The 16,774-nt window shown below is 41.5% G+C and overlaps 4 protein-coding genes across 4 annotated transcripts in view; 2 read left to right on the top strand and 2 right to left on the bottom strand.

The window, feature by feature from the left end:
- Positions 1-5,231: 5,231 nt before the first annotated feature.
- Positions 5,232-8,088, bottom strand: LACBIDRAFT_329283 (uncharacterized protein; the record flags this gene model as incomplete). Its single annotated transcript, XM_001883293.1, has 8 exons — positions 5,232-5,302; positions 5,501-5,557; positions 5,760-6,136; positions 6,305-6,634; positions 6,763-7,424; positions 7,507-7,794; positions 7,856-8,039; positions 8,072-8,088. The coding sequence occupies 8 exons, from the start codon at positions 8,086-8,088 to the stop codon at positions 5,232-5,234; spliced, it is 1,986 nt and encodes a 661-aa protein (XP_001883328.1).
- A 1,392-nt stretch (positions 8,089-9,480) lies between these two features.
- On the bottom strand, positions 9,481-10,368 carry LACBIDRAFT_329282 (uncharacterized protein; the record flags this gene model as incomplete). The annotated part of the gene is made up of 2 exons (XM_001883292.1): positions 9,481-10,222; positions 10,259-10,368. 2 exons carry the CDS (start codon positions 10,366-10,368, stop codon positions 9,481-9,483), a joined length of 852 nt encoding a protein of 283 aa, XP_001883327.1.
- A 170-nt stretch (positions 10,369-10,538) lies between these two features.
- LACBIDRAFT_329281 (uncharacterized protein) lies at positions 10,539-12,874 on the top strand (the record flags this gene model as incomplete). The annotated part of the gene is made up of 11 exons (XM_001883374.1): positions 10,539-10,544; positions 10,604-10,690; positions 10,760-10,949; positions 11,006-11,217; positions 11,322-11,473; positions 11,523-11,535; positions 11,617-12,015; positions 12,169-12,240; positions 12,292-12,489; positions 12,543-12,739; positions 12,793-12,874. 11 exons carry the CDS (start codon positions 10,539-10,541, stop codon positions 12,872-12,874), a joined length of 1,608 nt encoding a protein of 535 aa, XP_001883409.1.
- Positions 12,875-16,133: 3,259 nt separating this feature from the next.
- Positions 16,134-16,774, top strand: part of LACBIDRAFT_329280 (uncharacterized protein) — a gene marked incomplete at both ends in the record, with an annotated part of 999 nt that continues 358 nt past the window's right edge. The window contains 2 exons of the mRNA XM_001883373.1: positions 16,134-16,171; positions 16,208-16,729. Coding sequence (XP_001883408.1) covers positions 16,134-16,171; positions 16,208-16,729 — 560 coding nt within the window. The remainder of the gene's footprint in view (positions 16,172-16,207; positions 16,730-16,774) is intronic.

Here is a 16,774-nt window from a genome sequence, read left to right as displayed (position 1 = left end):
CGTCATCGTCCGCTGATGTGCTCATTGTCATCTGTTGACGTGGGTGTCATCCATTGACGTGGTGGCGGTCTGTTGATGTGGTGGTGGTCTGTGTGTGGTCTGTTGGCATGGCCCTCCGTTGACGTGGTGGGGTGTGTTGTCTGTGGGCATGGTCGTGGTGGTTGTGTGTTGACGTGGTGGTGCACTGATGTGTTGTCCGTCCCTTGTCATGGGCGTGGTGTTAGCGAACTGGGTTGGGACAAGTTTGGGGGGGGGGGTGCTCACCTAGGATGACAAATGACGAAATTGTCGTTCATCGTCTGGTTGCCATGTCGCTATCAGCAACGTGGCAAAGTGATGCCATGCTTGTTTACTGGGGCTGTTGACATGGCATTGAGGTGTCATTTCCCGTGTCGTGGCCATCGTCATTGTGGCTGGTGTGTGTGGTGGTGGACGTTGGTGACATGGTGTGTAGGCATCGGTGATGGTGGTGGTTGAAAAGAGATGTGGCATTGTTTGTTGATGATGCCCAAATCAAACGTCGGCCAAATGCCGATGTTTGATTTGGGCATCAGGAATTCCATTCTGTCTCGTTCTGTGAGCATTCCTTTCAGGTGATCACCCAATTCCATTCAAAATTCCACGGAATTGTTTGATCAATTTGGCAGGGCCCTCTGCCAAATTTGATTCCTCTGGAATTCCAGGAATTGCCCGGATTCTGCTGGAATCCAGCAGGAATCAGTAGAGGACAATAAAGACCTCCTTTGCGCCTTGCAAACATCCGTTTTAGGCCATGGCTATGTAAACCATGATGCCCATTCACACGTGCTGCCCATTGCTCCACATTCTAGCACTGTTTCGGTAGTTGCTCCAAACACTGCCCCGCACATCATAAGGGTGGAGTGGTTGGAACTTGCCAACTTGGAAGGGTGTTCTACCTAATATGGTTGTTTGTACAAATAAAGGTGCACAAAGTAAAATTTAGATATGCACCCTTGGCTGTAGTCCTATGCTTTATATTCTGCAAGAATGCACTTTATTCATTTCCATAGGGAGTGCATTTGACCACTTGGTCAGGATGTGGGTTAATGCACAGCTTGCTGTAGGGTGGGTGGGAAGAGGTATTGTTGATATTATATGGGTGCATATTTATTATTTAATTCTGGGGAGACATTTATGTTCCCACAGCTTTGTTTCTCCTAGAAAGAACACCTGAAACTTTACTATATATATATTTGATGATGTTCTGACACTCCTAAATAGTTTCCCTCTGTCAAATCTGACTGAAATAGGCTGGATGTGACAAATTCATTTTGGATGACCTTGGGCCTTTCAATGCCTTTGGTACACAATTGTCAACAATGCACAGTTTTAGTTCTGAGGAGAAATATATGTCCTACAGCTTTGTTCGTCATAGAAACAACCTCTGAAATTTCACCAAATATATGCTTGAATATGTTCAGACCACTTCAGATAGTTTCCCTCTGTCAAATCAGACCGAAATAGCTGGATGTGAGAAACCCTTTTTGGATGACATTGGGGCCTAAGATGCTGTTGGTACACAGATGTAAACAAACTGAATTTTGAGGGAAAAAAAATGTAGCTACTCTACCACACGATGCACAGGGAAAAGAAAATGATAAAAAGAATATAATAAAGGATCCACTAGTCCCTACCACTTCTTATCATAAAACACTGGAACCTGCCAGCACAATGATTTGTTAATTGCCTAGGTTTTTTATGAAATGAGATAACATGGCAAACCTTATGAGATGTATCTCATTTCCTTCAAGGTATTATTTCATTTCTATTTCATTTCTATTTCATTCCTGTTTCATATCCATTTCATTTCTGTTTCATATCTATTTCATTCCTGCCTAGCACTATTTTTCATTGCTGCCTAGGCTATTTTTCATTTCATTTCTGTTTCATATCTATTTCATTCCTGCCTAGCATGGATGATGTTGAAGGATTGCCATCATATTGCCAGTGCTGCAGCATTATCATGCACAAGTTGTCTTTCACATTAGGAAAGGCCATTCTAAGCCTTTCATATTGATTGATACCTACTGTCCTATCTTAAAACATAATTATAAGTTCATGTGGGGATATGGCTGAAGGATTGACATCACATCACCAGTTTTTGACATCATGACCAAGTTGGCTTTCACACTGTCTGCTTTCACATTGATACTGGCCTCTCCCAAACATAGTCAACTTTGATACAGCTCTTTGATCCTAATGTGAAAGACAACTTGTGCATAATGTAAAAAACTAATGCTGCAGCAATGGCAATATGTCAATCCATAATGTCAAGGACACCACAAACTACATGTCAACTACAAACTTTTCTAATAAAAAAGCGCACACTACAAACTTTTGTAGTCTCAAAAAGTGGACACTACAAACTTTTCTAATGAATGTCAATCATTCAACCTCATTGCCATAACTTAGACAGGATCAAGGACACCACAAACTACATGGCAACTTGTAGTCTTAAAAGCGGACACTACAAACTTTTGTAGTCTCAAAAAGCAGATACTACAAACTTTTGTATGCTCAAATAGCAGACACTACAAAATTTTCTAATGAAAAAGCGCACACTACAAGCTTTTGTAGTCTCAATTTTGACCCTAACCCTGACTTTGTAGTCTGAGTCCAAGCTTTTGGAGTCAAAGTCCAACTTTTGTAGTCTTTCGTAGTGTATCAGTAAAATGTGTAGTCTAAGTTTGACTTTTGTAGTCTTTTGTAGTGTCTCAGTAAACTTTGTAGTCTAAGTCCGACATTTTTGTACTCTATCAGTAAACTTGGTAGTCTATAGACTTTTGTAGTCTTTTGTAGTGTATTAGTAAACTTTGTAGTCTAAGTCTGACTTTTGTAGTCTTTTGTAGTCTATCAGCAAACTTTGTAGTCTAAGTCTGACTTTTGTAGTCTTTTATAGTCTATCAGTAAACTGTGTAGTCTAAGTCTGACATTTTTGTAGTCTATCAGTAAACTTGGTAGTCTATATCTGACTCTTATAGTCTAATTCCTTTTCTAGGGCATGCACCTTCCTTTTTTGGTCATTTTCCCCACAATACAATAATTGTAGCCCTTTCTTTGAGCTCTCTAAATATACTGAAATCATGTTGTTTGGTTTTGTTTTCATGGTGAAAAACACAAAAAACAGAACAAAAAATGTGACACTTCTGAAATTCCTTTACCTCATATCTCCACAATGGGAGCACTTCAGAATATCATTCAAACAGATTCGGGAAGCTATGGTGTAGGGCTACAAGTTTCGTTTTTTGACCATTTTTGGTAATTGGTCATGTGACCACCCTCCAACAATGCAAGAGACCCTGACAATTCCTACCCTGTTATTACCCTAGGCAAAGAAATGAAAAATAGCCCTAGGCAGCAATGAAATACCAAAATATCACCCTGGGAAAGCAATGAAAAATAGCCTAGGCAGCAATAAAAAATATCCCAGGCAGGAATGAAATACCAAAAATATCACCCTGGGAAAGCAATGAAAAACAGCCCAGGCAGGAATGAAAAATAGTGCTAGGCAGGAATGAAATAGATATGAAACAGAAATGAAATGGATATGAAACAGAAATGAAATGAAAAATAGTGCAGGCAGGAATGAAAAATAGTGCTAGGCAGGAATGAAATAGATATGAAACAGAAATGAAATGGATATGAAACAGAAATGAAATGGAAAATAGCACAGGCAGGAATGAAAAATAGTGCTAGGCAGGAATGAAATAGATATGAAACAGAAATGAAATGAAAAATAGCGCAGGCAGGAATGAAAAATAGTGCTAGGCAGGAATGAAATAGATATGAAACAGAAATGAAATGAAAAATAGCCTAGGCAGCAATGAAAAATAGTGCTAGGCAGGAATGAAATAGATATGAAACAGAAATGAAATGGATATGAAACAGGAATGAAATAGAAATGAAATAGAAATGAAATAATACCTTGAAGGAAATGAGATACATTTCATAAGGTTTGCCATGTTATCTCATTTCATAAAAAACCTAGGCAATTAACAAATCGTTGTGCTGGCAGTTGCCAGTGTTTTATGATAAAAGTGGTAGGGACCACTCAAGGATCTACTTATGGAGATTAAGCAAAAGGAGGTAAATCGTGGGGGTGGTTGTCGTTGTGATGGCTTTCACAACAAAACCTTCATTATCAAAGTGAATACAGTACTCACAAATTTTATATAAACACCCACCTTTAGCTAAGAAGAGGTACATCAGATTCCCTCAAAATTAGGCAAGCAGAGCAAGATTTCCCAACACAATTCAATGTTTTGAAACCCTCCTAAAAGTCAAAAAGTTGGAACAAGACTTTCAGGTGTGTTCTTTCACTCAAAATTTGACACTGCCTGTCCTAATATTCCTTTACTTATGCACTGAATGCTGGTAGGCCATAGCTGGCATGTATTAGTTTACAAGTTGCTGGAATGATATGTTTTTGACATTTACAGACAGTGATACTCCTTTTCTACAATTTTTATCCAACTTCATCAGGAAAAACCCCATTTGCTGATTTGTGGAAATAAGTTTAGATCAGCTTCAATAAGTGGAGGGCAAGCTGATTTTGACTTACCTATTGGAATCAGCTCAAGTCAGTGATACATCAGCCCACAGTCAGAAACCTCCTCACTTATTGAATACTTATTTCTGTTGATTATTCACTGATGTGTTGCACATTGTTGAGGAATCATACTCAGCATGCAAATGATCACCATCAATAACCCCTTATGAAAACAATTTAAATGTATGGAAAGAGGAAAATACTTTGTATTCATCCCCTCATGACTGTGTGTTACCTGTACATGACTTTAAGGATGTAAAAAGATAAGGATAAGTGCAAGAGCTTAATTTCTGTTTGAAGTTGTGGGAACAGGGGACTTGGATGATGGGACATTGACAGAATGCATCTCACTGATTTAAAATTTCTCTTACAATACTCTGGTTTATAATTTGTTTGGTAGCCTTATGCCTTTTAGAAGTCCTTCACACATTTTTTGGAAGGATAAGGATAAGTGCAAGAGCTTAATTTCTGTTTGGAGTTGTGTGAACATGGGATGATGGGACATTGAGGAACCAAATTCACACAAATGACCACCACCTAAAAGTTCATTGCTCTGAAAACAATTTAAATATGTAGAAATAAAGAAAGGCTTCCTATATATCTTAATTTCATTGTGGAATAGGAACCGGAATATCTTCTGATAACTCTAACAAAACAAGTTCTACTTGCAGAACTCAGCAAGCCATGGTTTTGTTGGATCTTGATCATCAGGATCATTGTCAAAAACATTGTCTGAATTGGTATGATTGCTCTAGAAAAAACTATCTAAGAGATATTCGAGTAAGGAAATCTATCAGAGAATGGGTTTACATAAAAAGATGTAGCCTTTTCAAGGACATTGCTTGATGACCATGAGACAGGTGCTTGTGGACCAAATTTTGGGAAGAGCTGGATGCTTGAGAGAACGAGGGAAATGGGAATGATACTCACATGGTGCTCTCCCCGAGCCACCAAGCGCGAAACCTTGAATAACTTGGAATTTTGATCCTTCCGAGCTCGAGAAAATGTGGTAAACCACTCAATGTAAGCGAAGTGTTTGTATGAAAAGGCACCAGCCCGAGCCGGGAACCAAAGGTCAATAGTGTGAGGTGGTAAAGAAAAAATACATCAGACTTGTCCAATGCATAGATCTGAGATTAACATTTAGTTGAGGTTCAAAGGAGAGAACATGAAAAATTGAAAAACATACCTTCCAAGTTCAAACTGGCGCCACCATCAGAGTCCTTAACCCGAACAACAGCAGTGTCAAATCGCCCAGGAACAACATTTCTATACTTGTCGAAATGCACTGGATCAGTGTGTATTGAGTCAACCACAATTTTGTCAAGAGGATTCAGGCTGTATACATCATAGCTGATGAATTTCAGATGATGAAAGACAGAAATTTTGGAGAAAGGAATGTGAATAGAGGTGGAGGCAGCTTCAACTTGGGCTTTCAAGTATTCGGGATGTTGATATTGAGCAACGAAACATGATAGAGCTGGGATAAATTGTGTAGCACCGTACTTCGTGCAAATGACATCAATGGGCACACCTTGATGGGTTGGGTGCTTTGCCATCTGCTGCCTGCGTTCAGGGATCAAAGAAGGAAGGGGTTTTTGGACATGGAGGGGGGTGTTATGAGATGTTTCGAGGCGACGGCGAATGTACTTCTCATGGTGCATCATATGTTCTTTTCAGTCAAGCCATCACGTCATTTGTGGGAATTCGTCCTTGAAGTTAGTCGAAGCATACACATCCTTTGCAAGATCAATGTGAAGCCGCTCGGTAAATTCTGTGTTGAAATTGTCGGCTGTACCATAGAGCTGAATCAATTCGTAATAATGACTGGCATTGTGAAGCTTCGGAATGTTGAAATGGGTCCGGATACCAAGAGAAACCAAAATATCACAGTTTACGTGGAATGTGTGAAGAGCATCATTCATCTGAGCCAGTGTTTTGGATGTGTGAATAGGGTATCTGGCTAGATAAATGAAATTGAGGACTGCGCGGACTGTACGAACTAGTCGCACATTGGAATGGCCATCAGGAAGACGAACATCGGCAACCAATGCCAAAAGAAATCTGGAGATTTGATCGTGTTCTGTGCCTGTAACATGAGAGAGGTGTGAAATGCCCTTCATAAATAATCGGATGTGGTGATTTGGGGGCAAGCGACGGCACCGAGCATCAATCTCTGCATCTCCACATACAGCCCGAATCCACCCGATGAGATATTTGAGCAGCCCTTGATACAATTGCTGCAGGATGTCAGGCGTGATAGAGAGGAGATGTCAATGTAGGGAAGGTTTTTCCAGAAAACGCACTGGACAGGCTTGATTCCTGCATCAGCGCATGCCTTCATGAACTCAGTAGCCCCTTTATCGATGGCATTGAGAGCTTCAATAACATTCTGGGCATCGCGAGGCTCAAGAATACTGTCCCAGTCGCCTATCTCATCTCGTGGTGCAGGACAGATGGGACAAGTGCCAGTTTTCACCAGCGAGACAAGGACTTGTTCCGGATAATCCCCCACGTAGGCGGCAAGAATTGGGAAGCACCTTCTCGCAGCACCATCTCCACTGATGAGAATGATTCCGTCATGCCCAGCACGCTCCAATGGCTTGACAATGGTCTGCATGCAATGGTGGAAGAGGTTCGAGATGCAGCGATGATGGGAAGATTTATTTGTGATATGACCAAGTTTTGATGTTGGGAGATAGGCCAGCAAGACTTGACCTTGTCGAGAAGGTTTTCGACAAATGTGCTTTGGAATGTTGCTGATGGTGAGGTAGATGGGGTAAGCCTGCTTGCCACGGAATTGCGTGAGCTGGGTTTTGTCCGATGAAATTATGATAGGTACGATCGTGATGTTCTTGCTTCAAGTTCTAGCTTGGACCTTCTTCTAAAATTATTGTAAGTGCTACAAGCAAAAGAAATGATGACAACATCCCTACCTGTGTCTCCCACCACCACTTTCTGGTGTTCATCTCGTGATAAATGCGAATTGTCATGTCTTCATCCGCATAGAGTCGCTCAGGCTCAAGAATGAGGTCGCCATCAAAGTCTGGGTCACCCCACAGAGCGCGAAGACATTCTATGATATCACGCATGTAGAACTCTACAACTTCGCCACTCTGCACAACCTCCCGACATGTGAATTGTGGCCGTCCAGGCAATTTAGTGTTGATGATTCGATTGAGTTCTTCCGAGTTTTTGTATGACAAATTGAGGGCATCGTGGACCTGTTAAATATACATGTGTGAACATAATGTGGTTGAAAGGAGATATATGATTGAAACATACACCATCGGTTGCCAGAAGCTCTGAAAATGCTGTCGACCCAGCTCCTCGAAGTTTCGCCCATCTAGCAATCTCCCAGTCTTTCTTTGAATTGAATGGGGCCCAGGGGTTGTCTCCACCACCGAGAGCGGCGCCGTATACATTGTCCCTCGACTCCTGGTGCGTTAAGGGTTGACCAGCCTGCGCACTGGGATGTTTGTTGTTGTACCGGATCCTTACAGCTGGCTTGACTCCATAGTAGTGTTGCCATGGCTTTGGCTTTTAGCTGGTTCAAGCCACAGCTGAGCTGAAATTAAAGCCGAGCTGAGCCGAGCTGATGGATCTGGCTTGGCTACTGCTTGAGCCGGCTAGAGCCGGGATTTTGAGCCTCATCAACCACACATGCTAGCTCATTCAAAACGAATAAAATTGGCTTTTGTTGTACATATTATTTAACTAGTAATAGAATATACTGTAAATGAACCTAAGATCATAGAAAATAACTAAGAATTGCAGCCTGCCCTAGATCATAACCCAGCCTGCCCTAGATCATAACCCGCCACTTAAGTAGTGTACCACACCAATTATAAATGAGTTCGGCATAGTATAACTTAAGAATGGGCATGTGAATAGTCCAATAATAGCCCTAAGAAACATGTAATGGGTGCTGGATAGACACCATGAGGCTATATTGTATCTTGGTGAGTTCTGTACCGTTTTCCACCAAATCAGTGTTAATTACCAGCTATTTGCTGTCGATTTTAGGGCCTGAAGAGACGAGAGGCATCTGCCATCATATTTTTGAGAGATCTGTCATGCTAAGTTTCAGCAGGAGGGTGTACTCTATCTTCATGAGTTCTCCATCATTCTCCTTCGTTAAAGGCTTGTTTACAACGTATTCTAGTGTCGTTTGAAGGTCCCAAAAAGACGAGAGGTTTGCGTGTCTGCGTTCCGGAGATATGTTGCATTTTCTGTTTGGGGGGGCAAGTACACTAGGTCGGTCAAATTTCCATCGTTTCTTATGGTCTAAGGCTCGTTTACAATCTACTATAGTGTCGTTTGAAGGTCCCAAAGAGACGAGCGGTTTGCGTGTCCACACTCTCAAGATATTCCACATTTTCTGGTTTTGGGGGGGTTAAGCTCTATCTCGGTCAATTCTTTACCTTTTTTTATCGTTGAGGGCTTGTTTACAACATATTCTAGTGTCGTTTGAAGGTCCCAAAGAGACGAGAGGTTCGCGTGTCCACGCTCTCAAGATATTCCACATTTTCTGGTTTTGGGGGGGGGTTAAGCTGTATCTTGGTCAGCTTTCCACCTTTTTTCATCATTGAAGGCTCGTTTACATTGTATTTTAGTCACATTTGAAGGTCCTGAAGATATGACATCCATATTTCTATGCAATCTCACATCCTCCCCCATTTTTTGCGAATTTATATTTATATTTAAAACCCTAGGGTTTCTATTATAGTTCTATGCTCGAAATATATATTATATTGTGTATCTATCAGGTAGACAGCATCTAATTTACCCAGATTTATGGTCACATCACCTTAAAAATTATGTGCCGGCTTGAGCAAGCTTTGAGTCAGCTAAAAGCCGAGCTGAGCCACTTAAGGAAATTTAGCTGGCTTACATCAGCCGGCTCTCGGCTAGCCAAGCCGCGGCAACACTACTCCATAGCCATCTCTGATAATAAAGTGATCGACATTGCGTTTGTGTTGTGCATGGCGTTCGTCGTCGTCAACGTCCGAGTCGTCCACTTCTCGATGACTTGGAAGAGCCCCCTCATCCTCATCATCTTCATCGTCAGATGCGTCCACCAGAGGTGGGACATCATTGGGGTCAACATTGTTGTCATCTGCGTCCACCGCTTCCTGATGGGGGGCCCCCTCTCGATGTGGTTCCCAACTTTTCTCCAATTCCGCAACCATGTTAGTCAGTTCTGAGTCTTCTTTGTCGTCTTCTTCATCATCATCTTCTTCTTTGTCGTCTTCATCGTCAGATACCTCCATCAGAGGTGGCAGGTCATCAGGTTGAACTCTGTTGTCCTGTCCGAACAGATCAGATGCATAGTCTTCAGCAGTTCCAAAAGCGTTGCCTTGGAACGGCATGGCGTCTGTGTCTGGGCCTGCACCTGAACTTGATTGCCTTCCAGCACTCATGAGCAGTTCGTAAGCATCATTTGCTTTCTTAAGTTTGTCGAAAATGGCACAGCAAAGAGGGTCTTTTGTGAGAGCTAGATGGCGTTGATAACCTCGGAGTGAAAAAAGGTGGTCGCAGCCAGGACACATAGTTGTTTCTGAGGACATTTTAGTGGGGAATGCGGACTTAACAGCTTGTAGAAGGAATGTTCGGCAGTCAGCTGCAGAAGTAAAAGATGTCGTTGCCAAACTATACAGTACCAACAAACAGTACCAACAAACACACAACCATCCATCTCCCCCATCCATCTCCCATTGTACGTGCTTCTGCTGTAGGTCCTTGACTGCAACATCCAGCACTTGAATAACCCTAATGATGGAGGATGATACTCTCATTGATGGGGAAGTGCATCAGCGAAAATGAAATAATACGTGGTTGCGGAAGGAAGAAGAGGATCATCGACTAATTGCGGAAGGAGAAGGTAAGATCAGCCTGCACAGTCAACGAGACACCAATTTCTCACCTGTATTAGGACCAAGGAAGGTGAAAATGACGGCCTTAAAAAATGCCGGTGAGTTCTTGGGTCTGGGAACCATGGAATCTGTAAAATCCTTACAAAATATGTGTTAGCATGGTATGAAGCAGAGAGGAGAAAAAGACCTCGCTCACCCAGCCCAGATGATCACGGCAAAGGCGTGCAGAAAACATCTGACAAAGGTACGTTGTGGTATCGCTGTGATGACGTGGCATTAAGCTCATTGTCAAGCCTGTTGAGCAGATAACCAGCCTCGTAAGAGGCTGCAGAAAGGAAGATGTGAAGAGGGTGAGAGCAAGCATGGGGCTGTTGGGAGTGAGGAAACAAGGGCTAAGTCTCAAAAAGGTAGGAGTTCTGAATTCCTAGGTCACTTACTAATCGTCTTTGTTGTGATCACAGCAGCTACCTCCAACTCTGACATCCACAACAACGTCCACAACAGTGCGTGCTACCTACTATATTTCTATCTTTCTATGAATATCACAATTTGTCCACAGGTACAAAACTTCCGACAAAGGGCAAGCCGACCCCAAAGATCAAGAAAACCAACCTGATTGAGGCTGATGACTCAGACAATTCATCGATCTCATCTCTTTCCGATGGCAGTCAAGGGCGCTTAGGGAAATCAGACAGTGACGATGAAGATGACAATGATTTCGATGTTGCACGGATGACAGATAGGGAGTTCAGGCAGATGTTCAACAAAGAGGTGCTGTTTTTCTTTCTTGGACATGCTCTTAATTTGAAGCCCTTTGCTGTAGCTCCCCCAAGCTGCTGATGCAGCTTTGTTGTTTGACAACGATGATGACATAGAAATCGCCACTAGCCGGCAAGGGTCCAGCTCTGAAGCTTCGCGCCCCCCCACATCTGATTCCGAAGGGTTGTTTGATGATCCAAACGATTCAGGCGAAGAGGAGGTTGATGAAGACGACACCTGAGGTTCTAAGCAATCAAAGTCTAGCCTGGTGAGTTTTGTATATATCTTAATAACATTTACTCAATCTTCACCCTCAGCGTACCTGCAAGCGTGATGCTGCCTTAAATGCCGAGGTATCAACATTTCTCCTAATCTTCCAGTACGCTGCCATAACTGACCATCTCTTTGTAGCGCCCCACAACACAAGCCATACGCTCCATGGTTCAAAAGTCAAAATCAAAAGTGGGTGCTGCCACAATTGCAAGTGATGATGACGACAAGGCCATCCCTGAAGACAATTGGCCCAAGGCCCTTCAACTGAGGACAGGCACTCTTACCCAGCAGACTGACCTTATCCGGGTAGTCTGTCGCGAGGCCATTCAAATCATTGAGAAGACTTTGGTTACTGAAAATGCATGGCCGGAACTCCCTAAAGGTACGCTCTACAAACGACAAGTCCTGTTAGAAGCGGTCAAGCTTCTGCACGCCAAGAATACCGAAGACGACAAGGGGAAGCAAGATGCCCAGTACAAGGCACTGACCAACCACCTGTCAATTGACGAAAAGTTCGCCAGGCATATTGGCAAATGGGTACGTGATTTGGTAACCTCTCCATTGAATGCTTTGACGACATCTTTAATATAGGTTGTTGATCATCTATCGCATCACCGCGGACAGATTTGAAGCATGGCTTCGGACCAGATCACAATTTTTCAGCTCGGCGTTGGTGATGGATGTTCACAGCATGTCCATGCGTTGATCGAGAACGATGTGTACGTATATCCTGGGCACTGGGCTGCAGATAAAGATGGCAAGGTGTGTCCTTGTTTCTTCCTTTCCATATATGATCTAACTTTTGTCTTTGAGCCTATCTGGATGGTCAAGAACTCGGTTACCGACATCCAGATTTACCTCAACCCAGGTCTCATCAACCTCATCAAGACTGCTTTCTTCAACAGTCCGACAGGCTTTGGATACAAGTTCAAGAAGTATTATGTTTCGTCGCATCCAACCCTCAAAGATCCTGAGCTGATGATTCCCATTGTTGCCCTTGGTGCAACGGCAGTAAGTGCATGCTTTCATTGTTGTCAGGATTATCACTGATACAATAATCCAAGTTCTTTGCTGCACTTTACGAATGGCGAGAAGGCAAGAAGGGCAAGATGAGTGCCGACAGCCAGAAGGCCAAAGCCAAGAAATTTGAAGGAGATAATTTCAAGAAGGTCTTCAATCGCCACATAGATAATTTAACAAAGTTGAAGAAGAAAGTCAACACGTACCACAAGATTATGTCGGAACTTTATGCAAAAGTCACGTAAGTATTTGAATCTCGCTCTCTTTAATCTTGTCCTCAACCTATATCTACAGCGACGGTGACAACACTATGGATACTGGAGCTCTTACTAAAGGTAGCGCATTGGCAGTGTTGGATTTAGATGGGTTGGACTAGTATCTATGGTATACGGACTAGTATCTATGATCTTGGAATATCGTGCAGCAATATAGATATGTAGCTCTTTTGATTGATGACGAAATTCTGTGTGATATCTGAGATTTATTTTCTCATATCGGCCACTTTCTCTGAGCAGATCCACAATTGATGAGTACAAATCAGTCATGATTAGTGAAGAATAAGTGCCAATATTTTGGACACTTACCTTATTTGGCTGATTGACCTTATGCAACTTACTCACAACTTATATTGACAGATTTTTTGCATATTCTGGCACATTCTAGCTTATGAACACAGATCAGCAAATGAGGTTTTCCTGATGTTCTGATAAGAGAGCAAGTCCAATGTTGTAAATTCAACATCCTGATATGTATTACCAATGTCAGGGTAGTGTTCCCTTCCTCTCCTGCTCAATTTCAGTTGTTTTCCTGATGTTTTTTTGAGAACTTTGCATCTGTTTATCTACAGCTTCAAACACATCATCCAAGTTCACTCTGTTGTATCCATCCACTTGCGAGGGCACCGTGAATGTAAAACATGAAAAATTGGATTCTGTTCTACTTTAAGAGTACTAAAATGTATATTTTTCATTAGATACAAGTGTAGAGGAGGAATAACCGTGCCTTTTGAAGATCTGGGCACTAGGGGGGAAACTATTTGTACTTGTGTGGCAACGCCTTTGGGAACGTCATCCAGCTGGAACCTGAGCCATCCATCCAAAAAGCTGCTGATTTGAAATACCAAATACATACTATATGATGGAAACCAATTGCAACTGAAGAAATATGGAGTTAGTTCTGTCATTAACTTGATGACACCCTTCAAAGGGCACTTTCATGAATCTCCTCTCAGGAACTACCTTTGTTGATGTTTGTTTGTTACCCACACTGCAAACATTCCAACATACTGACGTGAGAATATTTTGAAAGTATTTTGATGGTACATAAAATTTTCCCAAAATACCATCCACCAGGTATGTGATTGGTATGAAGATATATATTTTATTACCCACACTGAAGTATCTGATTAGTATTTTGATTGTATTCAAATGTTTTTCCTCAATACTGGCTCACATACTAGAATAATACTTCTATCACAGTATCTTAACTTTGAACAAAATATCTTCAACATACTGATTGACCAATATTTTAAGAGTATGATTCTTCAGGATAAGATACTTTGAAAATATTATATATTATATTCAAAAGATACTTGTATGATACTAGAGAGTAGATATAAAGGGAATATCTTGAAAGTATGAAAATATATCACATTTTTATATTGAATACTAACATGATATTAAGCAGATACTCATTAAAGATGACCAACATACTGAGATGCCAGTATTGTGCTAGTATCAAGAAGAAACAAACAATACCGTCTGACAGGTATTTTGTTGGTATGGAAAAAATATGAGAGTGAAATATCTATATACTATTCAAATATTGCAGGCAGAGTATCCAAATAGTATGCTACAATATTTTATCATACTGTTTGAAAGCTACATTTCATACTTTTATAATAAAAGCATAATACTGGTGTATGGAAATTCAAAAAGTATGTGAAGGGTATGATATTGAACAGAATTTTAAAATCAACAAAGAACAAAAGGTCATCCGGAACATGACTTGCGCATCCATCATCTCCACACCCCTGATTGAGGCGGAAATTTTTTGAAAAAATCGGAAATATATTTCTACATTACTTGGTAGCTTTGGGTAGCTGTAACACAAGTTTTTGATGGAGAAAGCTGAGAATCATTACAATTGGAATATTCTGGTGAAATGCAGCTTTTTTAGAAGAATTATGACATGGAAAAACATATGTGGATGCTCTTTGAAAAACATACACAGAATACAAGAAAACATACCAGTCAACAATGCTGATCCAGGATGTACCATTTCTAAGAATTTTCAATCATAAAACATATCTGAGCTATATTTAGATCTGTCCAACCCTAGAAAAAACATATTTGAATGCTCTTTAGGCAAAAAGAAAACATCCACAGAATACAGGAAAACATACCGGTCATCAATGCTGATCCAGGATGAGATTTTTGAATCATCAAACATATCTGAGTTATATTTAGATTTGTAATAAATTACAAACATTCTGGATCTCAAGAAAAAACATATCTGGATGCTAAAACATACAGAAAACATATCAGTGATCCAGAATATCCCATTTCTGAGAATTTTTTATCATGAAACACATGTAAGCTATATTTAGATTTGTAATAAATCACAAACATATCAGACTAAAAATAGATGCTGTAGAACGATATTATAAGCAGAAAACATATTCTGGGGGTATATTTTATTATAGGTGCAAAGGCTTTTTTTCAAATATTCCAATGTTCTACAACCCATGGCATTTTGGCCAAGTGGCCAATTGCACACCCTATGGAAATGAATAAGGTGGAACATTCCAGGTCAATTTGGTCTAAAACTACAGCCTGGGCTGAGATATGGTCTACGATTATGCAGTTAGCTGTAACACTTTCCTGGGATTGGACACAGAGCTTGCAGGATCAGAAAGTGCAGGAAATTTTACCTCAGCCAGAGATCGAACACAAGGGTTCAGGAATTGGGCACACCACACATAATACACAGAAAGCAGCCCATTAGACCATTACACCACATGTCTTTAGAGAACAGTGAGGCAAATTTCACTACATAAGATCGGAACACACTTGGGCAGAGTAATATCAAGAAAGAGCCACCCATGCGAATGCACGGGTATCAGCTAGTATATATAAAAGAGGAAATATGATTGGATATGACCAAAGAGTAGGAGGAATCAAGATAAGAATGACAATACAACTAGGGGTCCATGTAATAGGTCTCTGGGGGAGTGGTCACATGACCAATTTCCTAAAATGGTCAAAATCCAAAGTTGTAGCCCTGCTCTGTAGCTTCCAGAATCTGTTTGAATTATGTTCTAAAGTGTACCTGTTGTGGAGATATGAGGCAAAAGATTTTTCTCACCACCAGACCCAAGAATTCACTGGCATTTTTTAAGGCTGTCATTTTCGCCTTCCTTGGTCCTAATACAGGTGAGAAATTGGTGTCTCGTTGACTGTGCAGGCTGATCTTACCTTCTCCTTCCGCGATTAGTCGATGATCCTCTTCTTCCTTCTGCAACCGCGTATTATTTCATTTTTGCTGACGCACTTCCCCATCAATGAGAGTATCATCCTCCATTGTTAGGGTTATTCGAGTGCTGGATGTTGCAGTCGAGGACCTACAGCAGAAGCATGTACAATGGGAGATGGATGGGGGGAGATGGATGGTTGTGTGTTTGTTGGTACTGTTTGTTGGTACTGTATAGTTTGGCAACAACGTCTTTTACTTCTGCGGCTGACTGCCAAACATTCCTTCTACAAGCTGTTAAGTCCGCATTCCCCACTAAAATGTCCTCAGAAACAACTACGTGTCCTGGCTGCGACCACCTTTTTTCACTCCGAGGTTATCAACACCATCTAGCTCTCACAAAAGACCCTCTTTGCCGTGCCATTTTCGACAAACTTAAGAAAGCAAATGATGCTTACGAACTGCTCATGAGTGCTGGAGGGCAATCAAGTTCAGGTGCAGGCCCAGACACAGACGCCATGCCGTTCCAAGGCAACGCTTTTGGAACTGCTGAAGACTATGCATCCGATCTGTTCAGACAGGACAACAGAGTTCAACCTGATGACCTGCCACCTCTGATGGAGGTATCTGACGATGAAGACGACAACAAAGAAGACGATGATGAAGAAGACAACAAAGAAGACTCAGAACTGGCTAACATGGTTGCGGAATTGGAGAAAAGTTGGGACCACATTGAGAGGGGGCCCCCCATCAGGAAGCGGTGGATGCAGATGACAACAACATTAACCCCAATGATATCCCACCT

This window comes from Laccaria bicolor, genomic scaffold (assembly GCF_000143565.1).
Source record: "Laccaria bicolor S238N-H82 LACBIscaffold_20 genomic scaffold, whole genome shotgun sequence".
In the NCBI taxonomy this organism is placed as follows: Eukaryota; Fungi; Basidiomycota; class Agaricomycetes; order Agaricales; family Hydnangiaceae; genus Laccaria; species Laccaria bicolor.
The sequence above is the reverse complement of the archived record's forward strand: the minus strand, read 5'-3'. Positions and strand labels throughout refer to the sequence as shown.